Source organism: Coffea arabica, chromosome 11c (assembly GCF_036785885.1).
Source record: "Coffea arabica cultivar ET-39 chromosome 11c, Coffea Arabica ET-39 HiFi, whole genome shotgun sequence".
NCBI classification, from domain to species: Eukaryota; Viridiplantae; Streptophyta; class Magnoliopsida; order Gentianales; family Rubiaceae; genus Coffea; species Coffea arabica.
Window position 1 is genome coordinate 34,700,126 of NC_092330.1, and position 23,658 is coordinate 34,723,783.

The following is a 23,658-nucleotide window of genomic DNA, read 5'->3' on the forward strand; positions in this document are numbered from 1 at the left end:
TATTACTCTAATTTTAGTGAATTGTCATTTAATTTATAGTTAGCTATTTATTTTTATTTGAATTTCTTTGATTGTCCTCGTTCATACAAAAACACCATCTGTGTTATTTTGGATTTCAAAAGAGACAAATATCCCTAATTCCTGAGAATACGACCCTACTTGCCTTGTTTACAAATTAATAGTTATTTGTGAAAAAACCATCCCATTCGGGTATATTGGATCAAGCAAACTCTTCGAAAATAGGGTGAATCTAGTAATCTATTGCACAACTAAAGTTCCTGCTCTAGTACTTGAAATCGGGGTTTGGTTATTTTAATTGGCAAATAGGTTTATTTTTATTATTGCACAGATTTCGACAACCTATCAATTTTTGGCGCCGCTGCCAGGGACTGGCGTCAGTTATTTGTTTCTTTTTAAATTCATTTTTATTCTAATTTTCTTGTACTTTTCGAGTGTATGCCTCGTTCTTCTCGTACAGGTGAATTAATTTTCGACCCCGAGGTAGAGAAAACTGTCGTAGAACAAGGAAAGAGATCAAACAACTCAGAGAGGAGCAATCCAGTGCTGCATCTCAGCCTGAAGTTGACCCAACAGATTTGTTTGGTGACACTCCGAGTGATTCGGATCAAGAAGAAGTCACTATAGCGAATGCACGAATATTAAGGGAGTTGGCTGCTTCTGATCTAAATCAACAGCCTTTGTGCATTACGTTCCCAAGTTTGAATGATAACACTCTATTTGAATTAAAATCTGATCTAATTCATCTCTTGCCATCTTTTCATGGTTTACCAGGTGAGTAGCCGTATAAGCACTTGCAAGAGTTTGATATAGTTTGCAACAGCATGAAACCCCCGGGCATTACAGAAGAGCAGATAAAAATGAAAGCATTCTTTTTCTCCTTTGAAGGACTCTGTAAAAGACTGGTTGTACTACTTACCACCAGATAACATTACCACGTGGGACCAGTTGAAAAAAAAGCTTTTGAACAAATATTTTCTTGCGTCTCGAGCTGCAAGTTTAAAGAAGGAGATCTGCGATATCAAACAGTATCCAAGGGAGTCACTTTATGATTATTGGGAGCGATTCAAGAAGTTGTGCATCAAGTGCCCTCACCACCAAATAAGTGAGCAATTGCTCATCCAATATTTTTACGAGAGACTACTTTTTAGAAACAGAAACATAATTGATGCTGCGAGTGGAGGGGCATCGGTGAACAAAACTCCTCGAGAGACGTGGGAACTAATTGAAGGAATGGCTGAGAATTCGCAGCAGTTTAGTACGAGGGAGAATGTCCCGACGCGTAGGGTGAATGAGGTAGAAACATCTTCCATCCAACAACAAATCTCTGAATTAACGCTCTTCGTACGACAACTAGTTGTGGGAAGTGCCTCACAAGCCAAAGTGTGTGGGGCATTCGCTGCCTTGGGTTATTCTACGGAGATGTGTCCGCTAGTTCAAGAAGAAAATGCAAAACAAGTGAACATGGCTGGCCACCCGCCCGCGCCTAGAAAGCAGGACGGCTCATATTCAAGTACCTACAATTCTGGTTGGAGGGATCACCCTAATTTCAGCTATCCCGGAAATAGGCAGCCCAATTTTGCACCAAACAGACAGTAAGAGCATCAACAACAGTACCAGCCTTGCCCACCACCACCCCCTTCAAATTCAAGCTCGTCCTTGGAGGAGATGATGAAACAATCAATTGCTAATCAACAAAAGACAGATTCAAATCTACAAAGTATGAGAAATCAACTGGGACAGATGCAATCCATGCAAAATCAAATGAATCAAATAGTCATCACGATCAACCGTTTGGAGTCCCAAGTTCAAGAGAAATTGCCATCTCAACCTGAATTGAATCCAAAAAATGTAAGCGCAATGACCTTGAGGAGTGGCAAGAAAGTCCAAGGACCTGAACCTGTGATCCCTAAGGACAAGGATGAGGAAAAAATCGAGAACGAGTTTGAGAAGGAGGGTAGCAATGGCAAAAATCCAGTGGTACTCCCTAACTCGATCGTTGAGGTCAAAACTCATCCGCTTCCTTTCCCTAACAGGTTGGAGAAACCGAAGAAACAGGATAAGGGGAAGGAGATTCTGGAGGTGTTCCGCAAGGTAGATATCAATATCCCCTTGTTAGACGCAATCAAACAAGTGTTGAAATACGCAAAGTTTCTGAGAGACTTGTGTGTCAATCGAAAGAGACTAAAGAGAGATGAAAGAGTCATCGTGGTGGAGAATGTGTCAGCGGTTCTACAAAGGAAGCTCCCACCGAAATGTGGGGACCCAGGTATGTTTACTATCCCCTGTAAGATAGACAATACTTTGATTAGGAAGGCTATGCTGGATTTAGGAGTATCGATCAATGTAATGACAAAATCTATTTATGCTTCTCTAAACCTAGATTCATTAAAAGAAACTGAGATAATTATTCAATTAGCGGACCGAACTAATGTATATCCTGATGGGTTGGTTGAAGATGTATTGGTAAAAATTAATAATTTGGTATTCCCAATTGATTTTTATGTATTTGATATAGATGATGATCACTCCCCCGATCCCTCATCTTTGCTATTAGGTAAATTCTTTTTTAGTACAGTACAGACTAAAATTGACATTAATAAGGGTACCTTGTCCATGGAGTTTGATGGAAAAATTGTTCATTTTAATATTTTTGATACTATGAAATATCCCTCAAATTCTAACTTTAGTTCTGTTTTTTTTGTGAGTGCTATTGACCCTGCGGTGCAGGAAGTGTTTAAAACTGCTGGCAGGGATGAGTTGAAGGTTGCTTTAACCAAACACGTCAACATGGAGACAACTCTTGAGGTAGAGTAGAGTGAAAATTTGAAATGCACAATAGGGGCATTGCGCTCGTTGCCAACCACAACGAAAATGTATGAAATTTCACTTATTTTCATTCCCAAATCTCACCAGAGGATATTACAATCTGTGATGCAGGCACTTGAATTGGAATTAAAACCTCTACCGAACCACTTGAAATATGCGTATTTGGGCGACAGCTAAACACTTCTGGTGATTATCTCAGCTGCACTCTTAGAAACCCAGGAAGAGAAGCTAATCCGAATCCTTAGAGAGCATAAGGAGGCGATAGGGTGGACCATCGCCGACAGTAAGGGGATCAGCCTCTCCATCTGTATGCACCGAATAAGGCTAGAGGAGGATGACAAACCTATTCGGCAAGTTCAAAGGAGACTCAACCCCCTCATGATGGAAGTGATGAAGCAAAAAATTTTAAAGTTACTGGATGTAGGGATTATATTCGCGATATCGGATAATCCATGGGTGAGTCCGGTCTAGATAGTTCCAAAGAAGGCAGGAGTGACAGTGGAGGCCAACCAAACTGGTGAGCTCGTGCCAGTACGCAAACCAACGGGATGGAGGCAGTGTATTGACTACCGTAGACTGAACGCCGTCACAAAAAAGGACCATTTTTCTCTTCCTTTCATTGGCCAAATGGTTGAGCGTTTAGTTTGTAGGGCTTACTATTGTTTTTTCGATGGATTTTCAGGATATTTTCAGATAGCAATCGCACCAGAGGATCAAGAGAAGACGACTTTCATGTGCCCATTCGGGACATTCGCATATAGACGGATGCCATTCGGGTTATGCAATTGCCTACAACATTCCAGAGATATATGATAAGTATCTTTTCGAAATATGTGAAGAAAATTATTGAAGTTTTCATGGACGATTTTAGTGTGTATAGTGATAGTTTTGATACATGTCTAGATAACGTGAAATTGATCCTGTTGAGATGTATAGAGACCAATCTTGTACTTAACTGAAAAAAATGCCATTTTATGGTTGAACATGAGATAGTCCTAGGTCATGCTGTGTCTTCTAAAGGTATTGAGATTGACAGGGCTAAAATAGACAATATATCTGCTTCACCTTACCCTGCGAGTGTGCAGGAAGTGCGCTCTTTTCTTGAGCATGCAGGTTTTTATCGGAAGTTCATCAAGGATTTCTCGAAAATTGGAGCCCTTTTATTCCAGCTCTTACAAAAAGAAATGGCCTTCAAGTTCGATGACAATTATGAGAAAACTTTCGACAAGTTAAAGGAGCTATTGAACTCGCCACCAATCATCTAACCTCCTGACTGGAGTTTACCCTTTGAGACCATATACGACGCCAGTGACCATCCGGTAGGACCGGTGTTGGGGTAAAGAATGGGAAAGACAGCTCACGTCATCTACTATACGTCCCGAGCCTTGAATAGGATTCAACTGAATAACTCCACTACTGAGAAGGAGTTTCTTGTAGTAATTTTTGCCTTAGAAAAGTTTGTCATATTTATTAGGTGCTAAAATTATTGTATTTTCTAATCATGCAACGTTAAGGTATTTAATGACCAAGAAAGATGCAAAATCGAGACTCATAAGGTGGATATTGCTTCTGCAAGAATTCAACTTGGAGATAAGAGATAAGTGAGACTCAAAGAATCTAATAGCCGACCATTTGAGTAGTATACCCGTTGGAGAGAAGAACGAGCCATTGAAGGATGCATTCCCTGAAGGGCATTATTTTCTTTGAGTTCTCAATTAGCTTGATATGCAGATCTAGTAAACTACCTCGTAACTAGTAATTTTCCTACAGGTTTGCCAAAATCAAAGAGAGACAAATTGAAGAGCTATGTCAAGTACTTCATCTGGGATGACCCATACTTGTGGAAGAGATGCGCTGACCCGATTATGAGATGATGCGTAAGTGAAGTTGAATTTCAGTCAATTTTGACTTTTTGTCATACTTTTGCATGTGGAGGTCATTTTGAACCTAAGAGAGCTGCTTATAAGGTATTAGAAAGTGATTTTTATAGGCCTTCACTGTTTAAAGATACGTATGTATTTTGTAAATCCTGTGATCGATATCAAAGGATAGGAAATATAGCCTGTAGAGATCATATGCCCTAAGTCCCGTTGATTTTTGTCGAAATTTTTTATATTTGGGGTATAGATTTATGGGGTCTTTCCCTACTTCATTTGGTTTTGTATATATTTTGTTGGCAGTTGATTATGTGTCTAAATGGGTGAGGCTAAAGCCACCAGGACTAATGATTTGAAAGTTGTTGCATATTTTATCAGATCTAATATTTTTGTGCGTTTTGCGATGCCGAACGCCATTGTTAGTGACAGGGGGACGTACTTCTGCAACAAAACCATAGTCGTTATGTTTCGCAAGTACGGTGTATTTCACAAGATCTCAACGTCGTACCACCCTCAAACCAATGCCCAAGCGAAGGTATCGAATCGGAAAATTAAGTCCATCTTAGAGAAAATGGTGCGACCCGATAGGAAAGATTGGAGTCAAAGGTTGGAAGATGCCATCTGGGCATATCAAACTGCGTACAAAACCCCTATAAGGATGTCATCCTACAGATTGGTATTCGGGAAACCGTGTCACTTTCCAGTGGAGTTCGAGCACAAGGCTTTTTGGGCGATAAAACAGTGTAACATGAATCTAGAGGAGGCTGGTACCCATCGGAAGTTAGATTTGTAAGAATTGGAGGAGATCCGGAACGAAGCCTATGAGAATACACTAATTTACAAGGAGAGGAACAAGGCATTTCATGACCAACAAATCTCTCGCAAAACCTTTATAGTTAGTCAGAAGATTCTCCTGTACCAATCTAGGCTTAAGCTCTTCCCATGTAAGCTTTGTTCCCGTTGGATTGGCCCTTTTGTGGTTACTCATGTCTTTCCCTATGGTGCAGTTGAAATCCAGAATGCTAAGACAAACAATAAATTTGTGGTGAATGGACACCGTTTCAAACATTATTACGAAGGTTTTTCAAGTGGAGAAGTGAAGACCATAAGTCTAGATGCACCGCCGTGTCCCAATTAATGACACCTTGTCATGTCTAGCCAAAAACATTAAAGAAAGGCGCTTTTTGGGAGGCAATCCAATTATTAATTTTGTTGTTTTTGTTGTTCAATTTCTTAAATATGTCGTTTCTCACTTGTGTACTAGTCACTCTTGATGTTTTCCTCATTATGACCAGGACAGGTAATCTTGGCGTGCCCACGCGAGAAGGATACTCGTTAATCGTGTAAACCCCAGCCTCATGGTCAGTGGATGTTTGTAAAACATGGCGTGCCCACGCCGTGTTGGTAAATTTTCAACATCTCGCGACGTCGGCAGAAAATAGAATCTTGGCTTGTCCACGCGAGAAGGGCACGCGTTAAAGTGCAAAAATGACTCCTGAGATCAGTGAACGTTTCCTAATCTTGATGTGCCCACGTCGTGTTTGACGACCCAAAAACAAAGGAAATAATTTTTTATTTTGTTTTTTTTTTGAAAAAAAATACAAAGAAAATTATTTCAGCAATTAAATTTTTGCAATTTAAATTTGAAAAAAATGGAAAAAAAAAGAGAAAAGACCAAAAAACTATTTTTTTTCTTTTTCCCTTTCTTTTTTTCTTTTCTTCTTTTTCTTTCTTTCTTCTTCTTTTCTTTCTTTCCTTTCTTTTTCTTTCTTTCTTCTTTCCCTTTTCTTCCTCTTCTTCCTCGCTTCCTTCTTCTTCTTTTCTTTTCTTCTTTAGCCAAGACCCCAAGCCATGCGCCACTCCATCGCCCATCTCTTTCTTCGGGCGCTGCGCCACCAGCACGCGGACACCTCCACCTACTTCGTCGTCGCCCGCCGCGCTCATCTCTCTCTCTCTCCTAGCACTGCCAACAACCCTAGTCGTGCCTCCCTCCTTGCCACGATCTCCATTCCATCGCACGCCCAAGCGCGACCATCGCGCGCTGCCAGTTCCCTGCCACCGTCCTCGCATGCATCCCTCTCCCCCAAATCCCCCCCATGGCACCACCATCTCCCTCGCGCGCTGCCTCATGTTGCTGCTGTCCGCCATCGCGCCAGAGCCACGCATGCCACCATCGCCCTCACGCAGCCGCCACCTCCTCCACCCATCGCATCCACGCACAGCCTCTGCACCTTCTCCTTGCCGGGACGACACCACCTGTCAAAAATTGACAGGTGGAGGTATTGAAATCTCTCCCTTGATTAGTATTTTTCTGGACCTTCAATTGCTGGATTTTGTGCCTTTTCTTGGGTTTCTTTATGGAAAATAGCAAGCGGCGATTTTGGCATTTTCTAGGGTTAGTTGGGTGTTTGCCAACTCTATTGGAGTTTGTGGCACTTTTGGATCGAATTGTGTCAATTTGCCGTAATCTGTTGCTTTCTTGGTATTGTGTTCTAGTATTGTGTGTGGCTACTGTGCCACTTGATCCTGTTTTTGACTGAATTGGGATAACCAGTGCTTGTTGATTCAATTTGTTGTTTTATTGGGATATTTGAATAGCTTGTGGGGTTTGATTTGTGCATTTTGTTGTTTGAATTGACTACGAGAGAGGCCCCTGTGGATATTACAATTGTTCTTGCTTTCAATTTGTTGGTTCCAGTTTTTGGTGAGCAAGTTCTGTCGTTATCTGTTGTTTATTGGGGGGATATCTCTGATAGCATTTGCTTGTTGAGATTGGTTAAAAATTACTTGCTTTATCGGGGGTCCCTTGCATTTTTGACATTAGCAACAATTCTTGGGAATTTGTTTATTGCTTGGGGGCTGGTATTCACTCATCTGGAGTATTGGTTTCTATATTTGTTGGCCGCTTTAGTTTCTTCTTGTTTGGAGTGTTAACTTAAGACCATGGTGCGGCCACGGTCCTCCTCTAGGTCTAGGACTCCTAGCACTCCTCAGCCTCCCCCACCCCAACATTCCATTCCCGCCTCTGACCCCTCGCACGACCCTTCCTCCTCTGGGAAGAGGTTCGCCTTGGGAGATAAAGAGGCGTTCATATTTCCGACCCTTCACATTTCGGGAGCAATTTGAACTTCACCCGGACCGCCGACAAGCAGCGATATGCTATTTGTTGCGAGCGGCGGATTACTCCCTGTCGATATCTGAACGCTGCCACTATGGGCCTTCTGGATATTAGGGTCGCCTTTGACCGTTTGATCACTGCCATTGGGTGGCGTCCCTATTCTTGTATTGTTGACTGTCCAGCCTTTGTTGAGTTAGTTAGGGAGTTCTATTTCACATTTGAGTTCACCATTACTACCGGTTAAACCGTGTCCACGCCAAATGTCATCCGTTTTCGCTTAATGGATCAAGAGTTCCACTACTCCATTACTAATTTCAATCTAGCTTTTGATTTTATTGATCCGGCCTATGCCACCTCTCGTGAGTATGCCGAGAGTGCCTATGATTACGTCGAGCCCTTCTTCTCCCGTTATCGTGATATTTAGGAGGCGATATCTGTCGACCGTGCTCCTTACGACCCTCGCCAGTCCAAGAGCTCTTATCTCAAGGACCCGACTTCTCGTTATATCCAGTATTTCTTAGCTTATAGCTTCTCGGGTAGGCGAGATAGATAGTTCGAGCATTTTGTCTGAACCGGAGTTTTTCTTTATTTGGTGCATGCATAATAACATTAAGGTCAATTTGGGATGCTGGCTTGCTTCTCAATTCAGGTCTGTTCTGACTAAAAAGAAGCGCCCCTTGATTCTTGGGTCTTATATTACCTATCTGGCTGTTAACTTGAATTTGCTTGATCTCTCTAACCATGATTTGCATGTGGCCTGTCGAATGGAGCTCTTGGACATCCCCTACTTGGAGAAAATGGGTTTGGTTCAAGAGAGTGGCAACGGGTGGGATATTGTCCCCTCGAGACCAGCTCGCGTCCCTCCTCGCCACTCTTCCGCCCGTACCTCCTCTGTTGACGCTGATTCGGGCCCTTCTACCTCTACCCCACCCCTAGGGGCTGATGACTGGAACGAGCTACGGGCGCAGGTTGACACTTTGGATGCTAGAGTGAAGAATATTGACGCCAATGTGGCTAACATTGCCCAGAATCTGGCGGCATTTATGTAGCACGCTGGCTTTCCTCCTCCTTTTGGGCCTCACCCGCCAATGTTTTGACGACTTCAGAGACGTACCGTTGTCCTTCTTCTTGCTATTACTGTTTATTTGTCACATTGAGGGCAATGTGTCATTTAGGTGTGGGGGGATCAGTTGTGATTCTAGTTTTTAGTAATTTTTTAGTTTTTAGGTGTTTTTCCTTTATTTCTAGTCTGTTATTTGTCTATCTTTCGTTCATTTTCTTTCTTTCTTTTTAGTGCTTAGCTCTCATATGAAGGCAAAAGTTGATGCTGGATTGTTGACTCTAATTCTACTATTGCCAAATTTTAATAATAAAATTGTATCTAGTTAATGTGGTTGAATCCAAGAACATCTCTTTGGTGAATATCAAAGATTGCTTGACTCTTTTGAGATTTTTGTTAACTTTTCTAAGCATAGCGAATGACTGTTGGCATTTTCATGTGAATTGGTCCAATATTGACTTTAGTTCTCCATACTTGACAAAAATGAGGCTAGCTGCTGCTATTTTTTTTTGTTTTTATGGTGTCATTTTGAGTTATTGTGTTATTTGGCTGTAAATAAGGTTGACTGTACTCCGTTATTTGTTACTACTGAGTAATCGGGGATCTACACCTAAAATGTCGATTCTCGCGTCAAAAAATGGTAATTTCTATGAGTACGTGGTCGTATAGCGATAGGAGTTGAGTAACCGAGATCCTTCATCTGGCAATTGTTGGAGTTCGCGTCAAAAAACTCTAATGGCTAGAGACTAAGTCTTTTGTGCTATTAAAACAAAAAAAAGAAAGAAAACGAGAAAAAAGTGAAGGTTGTGTTAGTGTGTGATAGAAGTTAGCTTGCCGATTTATGGATTTAATTTTGAAATTTTGGCTAATATTTGGACTATTTGCTGATAAATGTTGTGCGTCATTCCTTTTTCTCCGATTAGTTAACTAAGAATTGAAGGAGTTTGTGGTTTAGAAGAGCAAACCGGGGTGATATTTCTCGGATTTTGATCACTGATGTTTGATATATGATTTTTTCTTGGTATCTTGGCAATATGGTGGATGAAGTAATGACCATGGTCAAATATTGGTGTTTGTTTGTTGTTCTCATTCTTGAGAACAAGCATGGTTTAGGTGTGGGGGGAATTAATGGGTTACAATTTTATCATTTATTTTATTATTAATTTCCCCTATTACCTAACCCGATGTTGATTAATTGTTAGATTCTACTCACTTTTGATTTTTTTGCATTTATTTCAGGGAGTAGAACAAAAATATGATAACAAGTGTCAATTTGGCAGTCATCAGGAAGCAATTCAAGTAGCAGGCGTCCAGGGGCGTTTTTGGAATATCAAGACGCGACCCTTTTTGGTAATTTGCGAAAGACAGTATTGAAAAAATTAAAAAAAAAGGAACGTAGGGCAGAAGTCTTCTTGGCCGCTGGAGGGGCCGCCGCACAGAAGCCAAGCATTAGAGTAGTTAGGCATTAGATAGAAAAAAGGCACAGAGAACTGGGACTACTTGGGTAGCCTAGCCTTTTACTTTTCTTTTTTTGGTTTTAGGGTAGCTTTTCTCTTTGTATGTTGGAGACAAGCAAAACCCAATTAATAACTTCCTGTAGCTTGCTTTTCTTCTTGATTGGAACGAATCGAACTCTCAAAAAAATCAGTGCCAATGGCCGCAATTACTTCTGCAATTGTGTGTGGGTTTTTCGCATCAAAGATGAACTAATTCCCTTACTCTAGTCAAGGAACAACGGAGGTTTTAGTTTGCCTAAAAATTGTGAGATCAATTTAATTTTATCTTTTTCTTTTATTTATTGGTATTCGCATATTCCTTGATTGCAGTACTTATGATTAATTAATTAATTGATTGTCTTGGTTCTGAATAATTAGTTAACTTGATAATCTATTGTCAATTAGGGCATTAAATCTGTAATTATTTAATTGCCTTAAATTAGTGATAACTGGCACGATTAGATTTGTGTCAGGGGGATACGCGGGCTAATATGAAATAACCCTGGTAGTGCGTTATTTGGTTAGAATAGAACTCATCTAATACGTAAGACAATTAGAGAATTAAATCTTATGGGTGTACTTATGATTATTTCTTAATTAGAGTAGTGATTAACGGGCATACCTTAATCACCGACACAGTAAGGAGGGATTGACTGTCATCGCTTGTTTGGTAGTTATAACCTATTTATTAATAAATAATTGGAATTGCTTGTGCATTGATGATCAATTAGGTGAACCATTGTTGAAGTTATTTCTTGGCTAGACCTTTAATTATTGTTATTCTAATTTTAGTGAATTGTCATTTAATTTCTAGTTAGTTATTTATTTTTATTTGAATTTCTTTGATTGTCCTCATTCATACAAAAACACCCTGCGTGTTACTTTGGATTTCAAAAGAGACAAATATTCCCAGTCCCTGAGAATACGACTATACTTGCCTTGTTTACAAATTAATAGTTATTTGTGAAAAAATCATCCCATTCGGGTATATCGGATCAAGCAAACTCTTTGTGAACATGGTGAATCTAGTTACACATTACACACCTATAGTCCCTACTCCAGTACTTGAAATCGGGTTTTGGTTATTTTAATTGGCAAATAGGTTTATTTTTATTATTGCATAGGTTTCGACAATCTGTCAATCTTTGAAATCCTAGATTATCTTGGATCTCTTCAATTTGTTGCTCAAAGAATGAAAATGAACCAGACTCATATCCAAGGAATTCCTGTAGCTTCCTCGAGAGCAAGTCAATGAAGCCTAGTCCCATAATCTTGGGACAATTGATTTTTGGTGTGGGGATATCAATTACCTTAATTACTTCCTCAGCACTCTCTATCAAACCAGAAAGCTGACCGCTCAATTCCTTCACATCTTCAGTGCCTTTGGCAGCACGAAAGGAATGATAGAAAGATATAACCCGCCTAGCAACAGATTCAGTGTGTATCTACATTTGGTTATCATCCTCTGTCAAACTTTCGAGATTCATGAAGATGAGAGTCCTTGGAATTTTTATGATTGATGCAATGAGGGACTTGAGAGTTCTAATATGATCCTTCATAGGAAGAAATAAAATTGCATCACTGGCAATTAGATCCATTAAATATGCATCTGCCCTGATAACCAAGTTCCTCAGAAGCAGCTTGAATAGCACATCTCTTGTTGCACAATATGCATAAACAATATCCTAAATTGCATTGCCAAAGATATGTTTTCATTGGTTGTCTCCAACGCAGATGACTAGATCAATATTTAATATAAGTAGTCATCATCCCAAAATTTTCCCATTAACCAAATATCTATACTATGGATAAATAGGATAAAAAATCAACTTACCCGTTTGACAAGAATACTCATCAATCATCTGTCCCTGGCTAACTTTTTGACTCCATAAATTGTAACCAGTTCAAATTCATTAATGAACTTAATTTTGTTTGATTATTCTTATCCACTCCAAGCACCAAATAAATAGCTATAGTAGAATTTCTTTCAAATATTTACCACAACTAGAACCAATTTTGTGTTTCAATTGTCAACAATAAATCTTCTAATTTTGTGCCCCATATACACAAACAAATCTTAGGATCAAAGTTTAGAGTTTTGATACCACTTGTTTGCACACAAAAAAAAAAATTGTGCACAATGGAAGTAGTTTTAACCATAAAAATATGTAGAAAGAAGAGAAAAATAAACATAAAAACAAATACTCAACAATTTTATTAATTGAAAACTCAAAAATAACAATATCAAGTTGTTATCTTTTGCTTTCGACAATTCACAATCTCAACTTAAAGGTTTTTCCTCAACTCATTCTTCAAAACTTGATTTGACTCGACTCAATTCTTCAAGTAATAATCTACCATACTAACGGTATTTATAGATTGCAAAGCTTCCTAAAAAAGTACAATTGTAAACTGAAACTTATTTGAAAATTGACTTGAAATTTCCTAAATTGATATGAAACTAAATATACAGACACCAAAACAAGAAACTAAAGGCATTAGAAAATAAACAAATAAAATAGTTTAGTTTAATTCCATCATTTGTAGTTGGATTAACAAAACAATCACACCTGTTCATACTTATCCATTGCAACCTTATTAATGGGCTACCTTAGCAAAGGGCATCTCAATTGATTTTTGGACCGGCTTCTCACTTTAGAAATCAGTAATAAATTCATAAAGAACATGCTGCAAAAGTAGTCCTCAGATGCGCATTGTGCTCTCTTTGTCCCTCGCATGCTAGACATATTATCCCAAGATCAAATATACTTCCTTTAGTTGTTGTTCTAATTTCTCAATAAGATCTGCATGCACCCGCCTCTTTTTTTTGTTGAAAAAATGAAAACATACGTATTCTCACTTTTACTCCACAATTTTATAAAACATGATACATATGTGAACTTTTTCAAGCAAAAAGTGGTGTGTTTGAAATTTTGAACCTAGCTGTTACAATTTTGAAAATGCTGGTGGATCACAAAAAATGCCTTTTAAATATAGGATCATAATATATTGATTAAAAAGCATGAACTATGTTCATTATCTGCAATTAATTAAATATTCGGTAAGTATTAATAATTAAGGTAAAGATGCCTAAAAGGTTTAGATCTAGTGGTTGAAGTTAAATTCACAGGGCTTAAAGATCTTGGCTTCCCACTAATTAGATTTCACTCTACCCTACTAGAAAAAACTAACAAATAAAAAAAAGATTTAGATGATAATATGAGTTAACTTAATAGTGAAAGCGTCAAAACTCATTTTATGTAACAAACTATTACGCCATGTAAGTTGACTCTTTTCTCGTAGAATGGAAATTCATCTTAAAGGCACTAAGCTCCCCAACGTTTGGTGCCTTTTGGATTTTTTCATCCCCAGAATTATTTTTTTTGCACTTTGCCTCCTATTATTAAGTCACATTAGCTTTTACCATTAAAAACTATTTAAAGTTTCAATTTTACCTTTTCTCCATTTTCCTCTATTCTTCTTTTTCCTGCCCAAGTTTTTCATGTCACCCATTTCTAATGATACCCATCCTTTTTTTTTTTTTAACAAAATCAAGAATTGAGTTCCCAAGAAAAAATCTAATCATATTACGTAAATTCAAAACTTTGCTATTGTTAAACATATTCTTTCTCAAATTGTGAAAATCAATAAATAGAGGTACGCCACAACTTTTGGTAAGATATCTATTTTACACATATCATGGAAATTTGAATATTTCAATAGAAAATTTTGTTGTAAAACTTGGATGGCATTCCTTTTTTGCTAATTATTTTATGACTTATTTTATGCATGAAATGATTTGATTTTAGATTCTAGAATATATTTCAGGAGCATGTGATTTTCTTAAGTGGTCGGATTCCATTTTAAGGAGTACGGACATCTTCCCCAGACAAAAAAAAAATGGATATTCTCCAACATTGTTTCCACTAATTATTATTTTGAAGTCTTCAATATCTTTTTTGCTCAATCGTTAGTGTTGACCGTTAGTCAATGGGTAAAAATGCAACAAAAATAATGTAAATAGAGTGGTCAACGTTTTATAAACCATGTTTCTTTTACGTACAGCTTTATTCTTGGCTTTTGTTTGGGTCCAATATTTTCCTTCCTTGTGCTACAAGGTCGATACAATAAAGTAGGCGTTAGAGTACCAGAAGCTTGGTAGTTGGTGAGGGCAGAGACTCGAAGCTTCCTTTATCACATTTTGGTGTTCAGTTGATGGCCAATGTTCTAGCTTCTTTCCAATGTTCTAGCTTCTTTCCAGATTTTATGTTTTATGTTTAGCTGGTAATTAATTAAATTGCATCAAAACCATTTTAGTATAAATTTTTATGGAATTTATTGATAAGTTCGTCTGGTTAAACATTTTCAAAAGACTTCGTTGGACTTTCCAAGGTCCTGGTAATCGTAAGTTGTAGTAGTGCTTTTCTAACTTTCCACTTTTGGCACTGCAGCAATTCCTTGCTTGTTATTTCCTCCAAGCTTTTCTTTTGTTGAGTGGTACATTACCACTTTGGCATTTCGTATATATGAAATTCTGATGCTATATATGGATGATTTACTTGACATAGCACTCTCATAAGAACCTTTGAAGAATTTTTTTCTGTACCTATCCAAAATGGCAAGCTCAAGAATCAACGAGTATCGGAGCATCCGATCTGCTGCTTATAGAGCAGTATTAGAGGGAAAAAAACAGTCAGTAGAAAACTTTCGCAGTTTCTGGAGGGAAGAAGGTGTGAAACCACTTGATAAATTTGGTGATACTGTTCTCCATTTTCTGGCCATTTACGGAAATGAGGATGCCTTCAGATTACTTCTCCAGGATGGTCTTGTGACCAGTGAAAATCTGAAGGCAAAGAATGTTAATGGCGACACTGCATTGCATGAAGCGGCAAGATTTGGCCACAAGGATATTGCAGAGATCATGTTAAGGACAGAAAAGGATTTAGCGTCCGAGAGCAACAAACTGGGTGAAACCCCTCTTTTTGTGGCTGCTGCATGTGGGAAAAAGGAAGTTTTCTCACTTCTGGAAAAGTACATCGGTGATTGCATGATGAGGAGGAATGATGGATGCACAATCCTTCATGCTGCAGTCATTGGAAAATGTTACAGTAAGCTTTTCTATCAAGTAAAATTTTGATTGTTTCCGCAAAAGCTGTCAAGTTTGTTGCTGAATTTGAACACTATGTTTGTTCAGTTTACCAGATTATGCTATCTCTTTTGTCGAGGTCTGTGCTGGTGGAATATGATGTGGGATTTTGTTGCATTAAATGTTAGTCCTACATGTTTCGCTCTATTGTATCAAACAGGTTTGGCAATTGGCATATCGGAGTCGTATCCTGATCTTGCTGGCAAACGTAATGAAAAAGGAAAAACTGCTTTACATCTTTTGGCTGCAAAACCAGAGTCCTTCAGGAGTGGTTCTGCCTACACGCTCAGAGGTCTTGGGATGAAGTCCCTCATTCCTCTGCTTATACTCCGAACTATAATCTATTGTTGTAAGTGCTGTGTTATTACCCGCATGCAAGTTGCAACATAATTCTTTTCCCAGTCTTAAGAGACATTCGAATTTCTTTAAGTACTTAAGTACTCTACCCGCAAAGTTGATCAGCCAAACTGACAATAATCATTAGGCTGAATGTGATATGGTTTTGAAGTCAATGAAGATTTTATCAAGCATATGATTACTCCCCTCCCCGACATTGGGGACAAAAGAAAATAATCTAATTTAGTGTTTAATGGTTTTGGGATCCATGGAGAAGCAATTTGAAATACCATTTTAGCTGCCAGACAGTTTTTTCGAGGAAGCAGGCTTTAAATGCCCTCAAAATTGAGTGATACCATCAGTTCATTGTGTTGCTGGCAGGTATTCCAGTCTTGTACAAGGAATCGCAGCCTGTCAATAGTGCAGAAGAACCAAGCAATTCAGCTTCCATTCACAAATTGAGCAGAAGATCTTCTTTTGCCAATTATATCTTGGGTAAAGCATCTTCTTGTATCTACTTCATATGCAGTCATGCTAGTGATGATAGAATATGTTGATAAAATTTTGTTTTCCCAAATTCTTCTTTTGAGAGTTGAAGCATAGTCTTGTCTAGCCTACCTTCGTAGTTGCAACAACATCTTGTTTCCTTTGAGTAAATTAGTTTCTTTTTCATGCCTAAACAATGTAAGAATTTAGTTTTCAAGTGCATTAAGCTTGGCCTGCATGCTCTCTTCAATTTCCTTTTACTTCACACATCTTTTATTCATCGGCATGTCCTAGAAAAAGGTATAAACAAGCAATTGCAAGTCTAGAAATTCATTTTGGCCAATTTAACCTCTTCAAACTGTTTCTTTTTAACAACCGAGGAGATTTGCAAGTCTAGAAATTCATTTTGGCAAATTTAACCTCTTCAAAGTGTTTCTTTTTAACAACCGAGGAGATTTGTGCCAAAATAACAGATTCGAAGAAGAACAAAAAGCTTAGGAAATGTAATGCATCTCCCTGACAAAACCGCTTGCATTGGAGTTACTCATTAATGGTTTATCCAATTTGATGTATTTGCCCTCTAGGTTTTCCTTGGCTTAAAGAAATTGATGATGCAAGGCAAAGCCATGCAGTTGCAGTAATGCTTGCAGAAAAGTTAATCAGAAGAGAAGATTGGAGCCATTATGTGCATACAGAGTTCAAAGTTCTTGAAGGCAGCCAGTTCGGGATATCATCAGAAAAGAAAAATAGGATGCCGGATCCACTAATACAAGCAACGAGACTAGGCATCATTGAGGTAGTTCAGGAAATCCTCAGTGTCTACCCTGAAGCTGCATATACCTTCGATGGAAAAGGAAGGAATATACTGCAATTGCAGTGGAGGAGGAAAAATGGTTCTTGTATGACTACTTGATGACTAGTGGTACTAACATGGACAGGATGCTAAGTGCTATTGATCATGAAGGAAATAGCATTATACATCTCGCAGCACACCAGGAATCCCCTCCCAGCACTCCCCCTGGAGTTTTGGAAATGATGTGGGAAGTCCTCTGGTTTAAGGTACCAAATTAAATTAATACCTGTATTGCATTGCCTGTTGTATATTGTTTAATATTCTTTTCCGGACCATTTGCAACTTATGATTGATCTTTGGCTCCACAGCGGGTTCAATATGACTCTTATCCATATCTCTGGCATCTGCAAAATTCTGATGGGAAGACAGCAAAGCAAGTGTTTGAGACGAACCATGCAAGTCTACGTGAAAAGGCTGAGGAAACTGTGAGAGCATTGGCCAACACTGTGTTGATTGTGTCTGTCCTCATTGCTACCATAAACTTTGCTGCAATTTTTACTGTACCTGGAGGTTTCGATCAAACGACTGGAGAGGCCATTTTTCTCAAGAACCGGCGCTGGGAATTCAGCTTGTTGATGTTCTACTTAGCAGGAGGGCTGTTCTCCTCTCTGTTCACCATGGGGACCCTGCTTGTGATTATCTTTTTGCGATTTGAAACCGAGGATTTTTATGTTTCCCTGCCCTGCTACTATGTGATAAACATAATTTCCATCTTCTACTCCGCGGTCCTCGCAATCGTAGCATGTTGCCAAGCATTAATAGTGCAGAAGGTTGTGATTACTGACTTCAGACCCCTTGTGGTGCTCTTCTTTATCTATGGTCTGATGGCCCTTGTGCTCATGGAAACGTCGTATGTGATATTCGACTATGCGTATCACCTAATTCGTTACTGCCTTTGTTATAGAGGGCAAGAATCTTAAGCACTGCCCTTGCTTATTCATGTCAATTTCGTGCAGACTGAAAAAGTTTGAGCAAGTTTGTAAAGAACTTTTGCTTGACATCTATTGATTTAGGTGAATTTCCTATAGGGAAAAAACCGAGAGAAGAATGTTACAATAAACATGTTCATGAATAAAAGCTGAAATCCAACTTGAATACCACCATAATGAATTTTGATATTCATCTCGAAAACCAATTAGCAATAAATTGACTAACTCAGAATCTTAATAAAAGAAAAAAAAAAGACTCAAGATCTTATAAATTCAACTAAAAGTTCTTGGGAAGCCAATGCCTTGAAGCAGAACTACCCTGCTTGTAAACTGACGCCCACATGTTAGGACCGGGCCAGGAAATAGACAAACTCAAGTTAGCACAAATTAGGCGGTATAACCGACCATTTAATAGATAGGCGATAGATACCAGCCATATAATAATTAGGCGGTAAAACCGACCATATAAAGACGGATAACAAAGCAAATAAAAGACACAAAAGATTTACGTGGTTCGGTCAAATTGACCTACGTCCACGGGCGAGGGAGGAGCAATATTTCTACTATGAAGAAGAAATACAAAAGCCGTAGGAAAGTGGTTCCTAGGCCAATAGGCACTTACAAAAGAGTTTAGAAAATATTCCTAAACTCAAAACAAGAGAGCCTAAAATATTTAACTGAATGGGCTAGATGACTCAAGAAGCTAATAGCCCATATAACTCTCTTGAGTGGTGCAATTGAAACCTTCATATGAGCCCCCTATTTATAGTTGTATTTGGGAGGCTTTCCTTCTGCTTCAGGCGATGTGGGATGAGGAAATTCTGCCACAGTCAAGGATTGCGGCTGAAGAATTGCGGCTCAACAAATCTCCACCTTGGCATAATTTTGAGTCCCACCATCGTCAATAGTAAAATCGCTCCACCTTCTCCACATAAGACCCAATGGGTCTAAATCACAAATAACGAACACCAACCAAGTCCAAACACTGCTTGAACTTGTAATTTGGAAGAGGCTTCGTAAACATATCGGCTGGATTGTCCTTAGTATTGATTTTCTGAATAAGGACTTTTCCCTCAGCAATGATATCCCGAATGAAGTGATACTTCACATCAATATGCTTCGTCCTCTCATGATACATCTGATCTTTAGTCAAGTGTATGGCACTTTGACTATCACAGTGAATATCAGTAACACCTTGATATAGACTTAACTCGCTAAATAAACTCTTCAACCACAAGGCTTCTTTGATTGCCTCGGTCACAGCCATATATTCTGCTTCAGTAGTAGACAAAGCTACGACAGGTTGTAGAGTAGCTTTCCAACTAACAGCACAACTGCCAATGCAAAATACATAGCCTGAAAGTGATCTTCTCCTGTCAAGATCCCCAGCGTAGTCTGAGTCTACAAAACCAACCAAAGTGTTATTATTTCTTCCAAACTCCAAACATACATTTGAAGTACCTCGCAAGTATCTGAGAATCCACTTCACAGCCTGCCAATGTGTTTTATCAGGGCAAGACATATATCTGCTAACAACACTGACTGCTTGTGCAATATCTGGACGAGTACAAACCATTGCATACATAATACTGCCGACTGCACTGGAATAAGGAACCCGTGCCATATAATCTTCCTCTTCATCTGATTTTGGTGATTGAGCAGCAGATAGCCGAAAATGGCTAGCAAGAGGAGTAGATACTGGTTTAGCATCTTTCATGCCAAAACGCTCCAAAACTTTTTCAAGGTAATTTTTCTGGGTCAAAAATAACTTCCCTACTCCTCGATCTCGCTTGATATCCATGCCAAGAATTTTCTTAGTTGCTCCCAAATCTTTCATTTCAAATTCACTATTTAACTGCAGTTTCAAGGTGTGAATTTCTGACAAATTCTTGGCAGCAATGAGCATGTCATCAACATAAAGCAGCAAATAAATGGAAGAACCATCATTTAACTTCCGGAAGTAAACACAACTATCATACATGCTCCTCAAATAACCATGACCCAACATAAAGGAATCAAACCTTTTATACCATTGTCTTGGAGACTGCTTCAATCCATATAAGGATTTCTTCAACAAGCAAACATGGTCTTCCTTACCTTCAATTTCAAAACCCTGGGGTTGTCTCATATAAATTTGTTCTTCAAGTTCGCCATGTAGGAAAGCTGTCTTAACGTCGAGCTGTTCTAACTCCAAATTATACATGGCAACTAAAGCAAGCAAAACACGAATAGAGCTATGTTTAACAACAGGTGAGAATATATCATTAAAATCAACACCTTGTACCTGATTATAGCCTTTTGCAACTAATCGTGCTTTATACCTTGCATCTTCAACCCCTGGAATACCTTCCTTTTTCTTGAAGACCCACTTGCAACCAACAATTTTCTTAGCTGACGGCGGCTTTACAAGAACCCAAGTTTCATTCTGATGAATAGATTCAATTTCTTCATTCATCGCAATCAACCACTTTGCAGAATCATCACAAGAAACTGCTTCTGAGTAGGTGGAAGGCTCACCAACTGCATCAGTTTCTTCTGCAACAGACAAAGCATATGCAACTAAATTTGCATATCTTTGTGGTGGTCGAATGTCTCTCCTTGCTCTATCTCTGGCTATGGAATACTCCTCTTCTTCTGAACTATCTTCAACAGTAGATTCAGGTGTATCTACTGGCACTTGTTGAATAGAAGATTTGGATTGAGAAGGACCAGAACTGCCAATATTAAGCTCCACCTGCTTCTGTGTACTATCAGTAGTACAAGGACTAGAAGACTCCTTCTTGGAAGATAACAGAGATAATTCATCAAAAGTAACATCTCTACTGATTACAAATTTTGGGGATTTGGGATCAGGATACCATAATCTGTATCCTTTCACCCCAGAAGCATACCCAAGAAAAATGCACTTTTTAGCCCTAGACTCCAATTTTCCATCATTCACGTGCATGTATGCTGGACACCCAAAAACTTTTAAATAGGAGTAATCAGCAGGAGTACCTGACCAAACTTTCTCAGGAGTTTTGAAATCAAGAGATGCAGAAGGAGAACGGTTGACAATATAACAGGCCATATTGATCGCCTCTGCCCAAAAGTCGTTTGTCAACCCTGCATTTGAGATCATACATCTTGCTCTCTCCAAAAGCGTTCTGTTCATACGTTCAGCCACACCATTTTGTTGAGGCGTCATCCTGACGGTGTGATGCCGAACAATTCCTTCATTTTTGCAAAATTCATTAAATTCACCTCCACAAAATTCCATGCCATTATCTGTTCTCAACCGCTTAACATGTTTTCCTGTTTGTTTCTCAATCAAAACTTTCCATTGCTTGAAAGTTAGGAAAACATCATTTTTGTGCTTAAGAAAATAGACCCAAACTTTCCTTGAATAGTCATCAATGAAAGTCAACATGTACCTGGCACCACCTTTAGAAGGAGCACGAGAAGGACCCAATAGATCTGAATGAATGTAATCAAGAGTACCTTTTGTCTTGTGAATTGCTGGTGAACTGAAGCTGACTCTTTTCTGCTTCCCAAAAATACAATGTTCACAGAATTCCAATGGCCCGATACTTTGTCCACAAAGAAGTCCTCTTTTGCTTAGTATGCCCAAGCCTTTTTCACTCATGTGCCCCAAACGCATATGCCATAATTTGGTGATGTCTGTATCTGACAAAGATGATGTTGAAACAGCAGCAGCACCTGTCACAGTAGATCCCTGCAAAATATACAAAGTACCAGATCTGCGTGCCTTCATAACAACAAGAGCTCCTCGAGTGATTTTAAGAACTCCGTCTCCACCTGAATACCTGCACCCGATAGACTCAAGAGTGCCCAAAGAGATGAGATTTTTCTTCAAATCTGGAACATGTCTAACATTTGTGAGCGTCCTCACAATACCATCGTACATTTTAATCCGGATTGTGCCTTTGCCAACAACTTTACAAACAGCGTTGTTGCCCATTAAGACAACTCCGCCTTCAGTTGATTCATATGTTGAAAACCAGTCCCTATTGGGACACATATGATATGAACAACCCGAATCTAAAATCCACTCATTGTTAGACCTAAAATTATTTTCCGTTGCACAGAAAATAGTTCCATCATTCTCATCAACGGCAATACTAGCCTCGGTGGTTTCACTCCTTTTCTCCTTTTGCTTTTCTTTATTTTTCAATTTAAAGCAATCAGAGATAATATGACCCTTCTTTTTACAATAGTTGCACACCACATTTTTATGTCTGGACTTAGATCTACTTCTATTTTCTGTGTTTCTCCTTTCAGATCTACCCCGAACAAACAAGCCATCGGCTTGACTCCCACTAGTTTCCCCAGTAATATCCCTATCTATCTGCTCTTTAGATTTTAACGCAGATTTAATTTCCCGATACGAAATTGTTTCCTTTCCATATATCATAGTATCACGGAAATACTTAAAAGATTGGGGAAGGGAACACAAAAGTAATAGGGCTTGATCTTCATCATCAATTTTCGAATCTATATTCTCCAAATCCATAATAATGGAATCAAATTTATCAAGATGGGAGAGTATAGATGTACCTTCAGACATCCGAAGCATATACAAACTCTGCTTCAAATATAGCCGATTCTCGACTGTCTTCTTCATATACAAGGCTTTCAATTTATCCCACATAGCCTTGGCCGAAGTCTCCGTTGCTACCTCACGCAATACCTCGTCGGAGAGATTTAGGATAATACTGGATCTTGCCTTCTTATCCATCTCAGCAAAATTTGCATCTGTCACATCTTCTGGCTTTTTCTCAATTCCTTGAATTGCCAAATCAACTCCGTCTTGAACAAGAATGGCCTCCATCTTGAGCTGCCACATGCCGAAGTTGACATTCCTGTCGAATTTCTCGACAACCGTCTTTGTTATCGTCATTGTTGCCACAAAATCTGTAACTTGAAATTTGTCTCAAAAAAAAAACTGACCAAACAAATATGCAAGTCTCGTGAGCGGGCCCCACAGGGTGAGCGGACCCTACGAGATAAGCGGGCCCCACGGGGATGAACGGACCCCACAAGGTGAGCGGGCCCCACGGATAAACGGACCCCACAGAATGAGTGGGCCCCACAGGATGGACGGGCCCCACCAGATGAACGGGCCCCACCAGATGAACCTGTCTTGCAAAATATAACAACCAGCTCTGATACCAGTTTGTTAGGACCGGGTCAGGAAATAGACAAACTCAAGTTAGCACAAATTAGGCGGTATAACCGACCATTTAATAGATAGGCGGTAGATACCAGCCATATAATAATTAGGCGGTAAAACCGACCATATAAAGACGGATAATAAAGCAAATAAAAGACACAAAAGATTTACGTGGTTCGGTCAAATTGACCTACGTCCACGGGCGAGGGAGGAGCAATATTTCTACTATGAAGAAGAAATACAAAAGCCGTAGGAAAGTGGTTCCTAGGCCAATAGGCACTTACAAAAGAGTTTAGAAAATATTCCTAAACTCAAAACAAGAGAGCCTAAAATATTT

General features: G+C 39.1%; 3 protein-coding genes and 1 non-coding gene across 4 annotated transcripts; 3 read left to right on the forward strand and 1 right to left on the reverse strand.

Annotated features, from left to right (window-relative positions):
- Positions 1-1,014: 1,014 nt before the first annotated feature.
- LOC113717427 (small nucleolar RNA R71) lies at positions 1,015-1,121 on the reverse strand. Its single transcript, XR_003454359.1, has one exon. It is a non-coding gene; the product is annotated as a small nucleolar RNA R71 (small nucleolar RNA).
- A 757-nt stretch (positions 1,122-1,878) lies between these two features.
- On the forward strand, positions 1,879-2,835 carry LOC113716086 (uncharacterized). Its single transcript, XM_027240387.1, has one exon. The coding sequence runs from the start codon at positions 1,879-1,881 to the stop codon at positions 2,833-2,835; it is 957 nt and encodes a 318-aa protein (XP_027096188.1).
- A 12,152-nt stretch (positions 2,836-14,987) lies between these two features.
- On the forward strand, positions 14,988-17,904 carry LOC113716470 (uncharacterized). Its single transcript, XM_027240807.2, has 5 exons — positions 14,988-15,506; positions 15,705-15,893; positions 16,262-16,375; positions 16,951-17,425; positions 17,528-17,904. Exons 1-4 carry the CDS (start codon positions 15,014-15,016, stop codon positions 17,277-17,279), a joined length of 1,125 nt encoding a protein of 374 aa, XP_027096608.1. The 5' UTR covers positions 14,988-15,013; the 3' UTR covers positions 17,280-17,425; positions 17,528-17,904.
- On the forward strand, positions 17,297-18,139 carry LOC113716087 (uncharacterized). Its single transcript, XM_027240388.1, has 2 exons — positions 17,297-17,425; positions 17,528-18,139. The coding sequence occupies exons 1-2, from the start codon at positions 17,297-17,299 to the stop codon at positions 18,137-18,139; spliced, it is 741 nt and encodes a 246-aa protein (XP_027096189.1).
- The last annotated feature ends 5,519 nt before the right edge of the window (positions 18,140-23,658 follow it).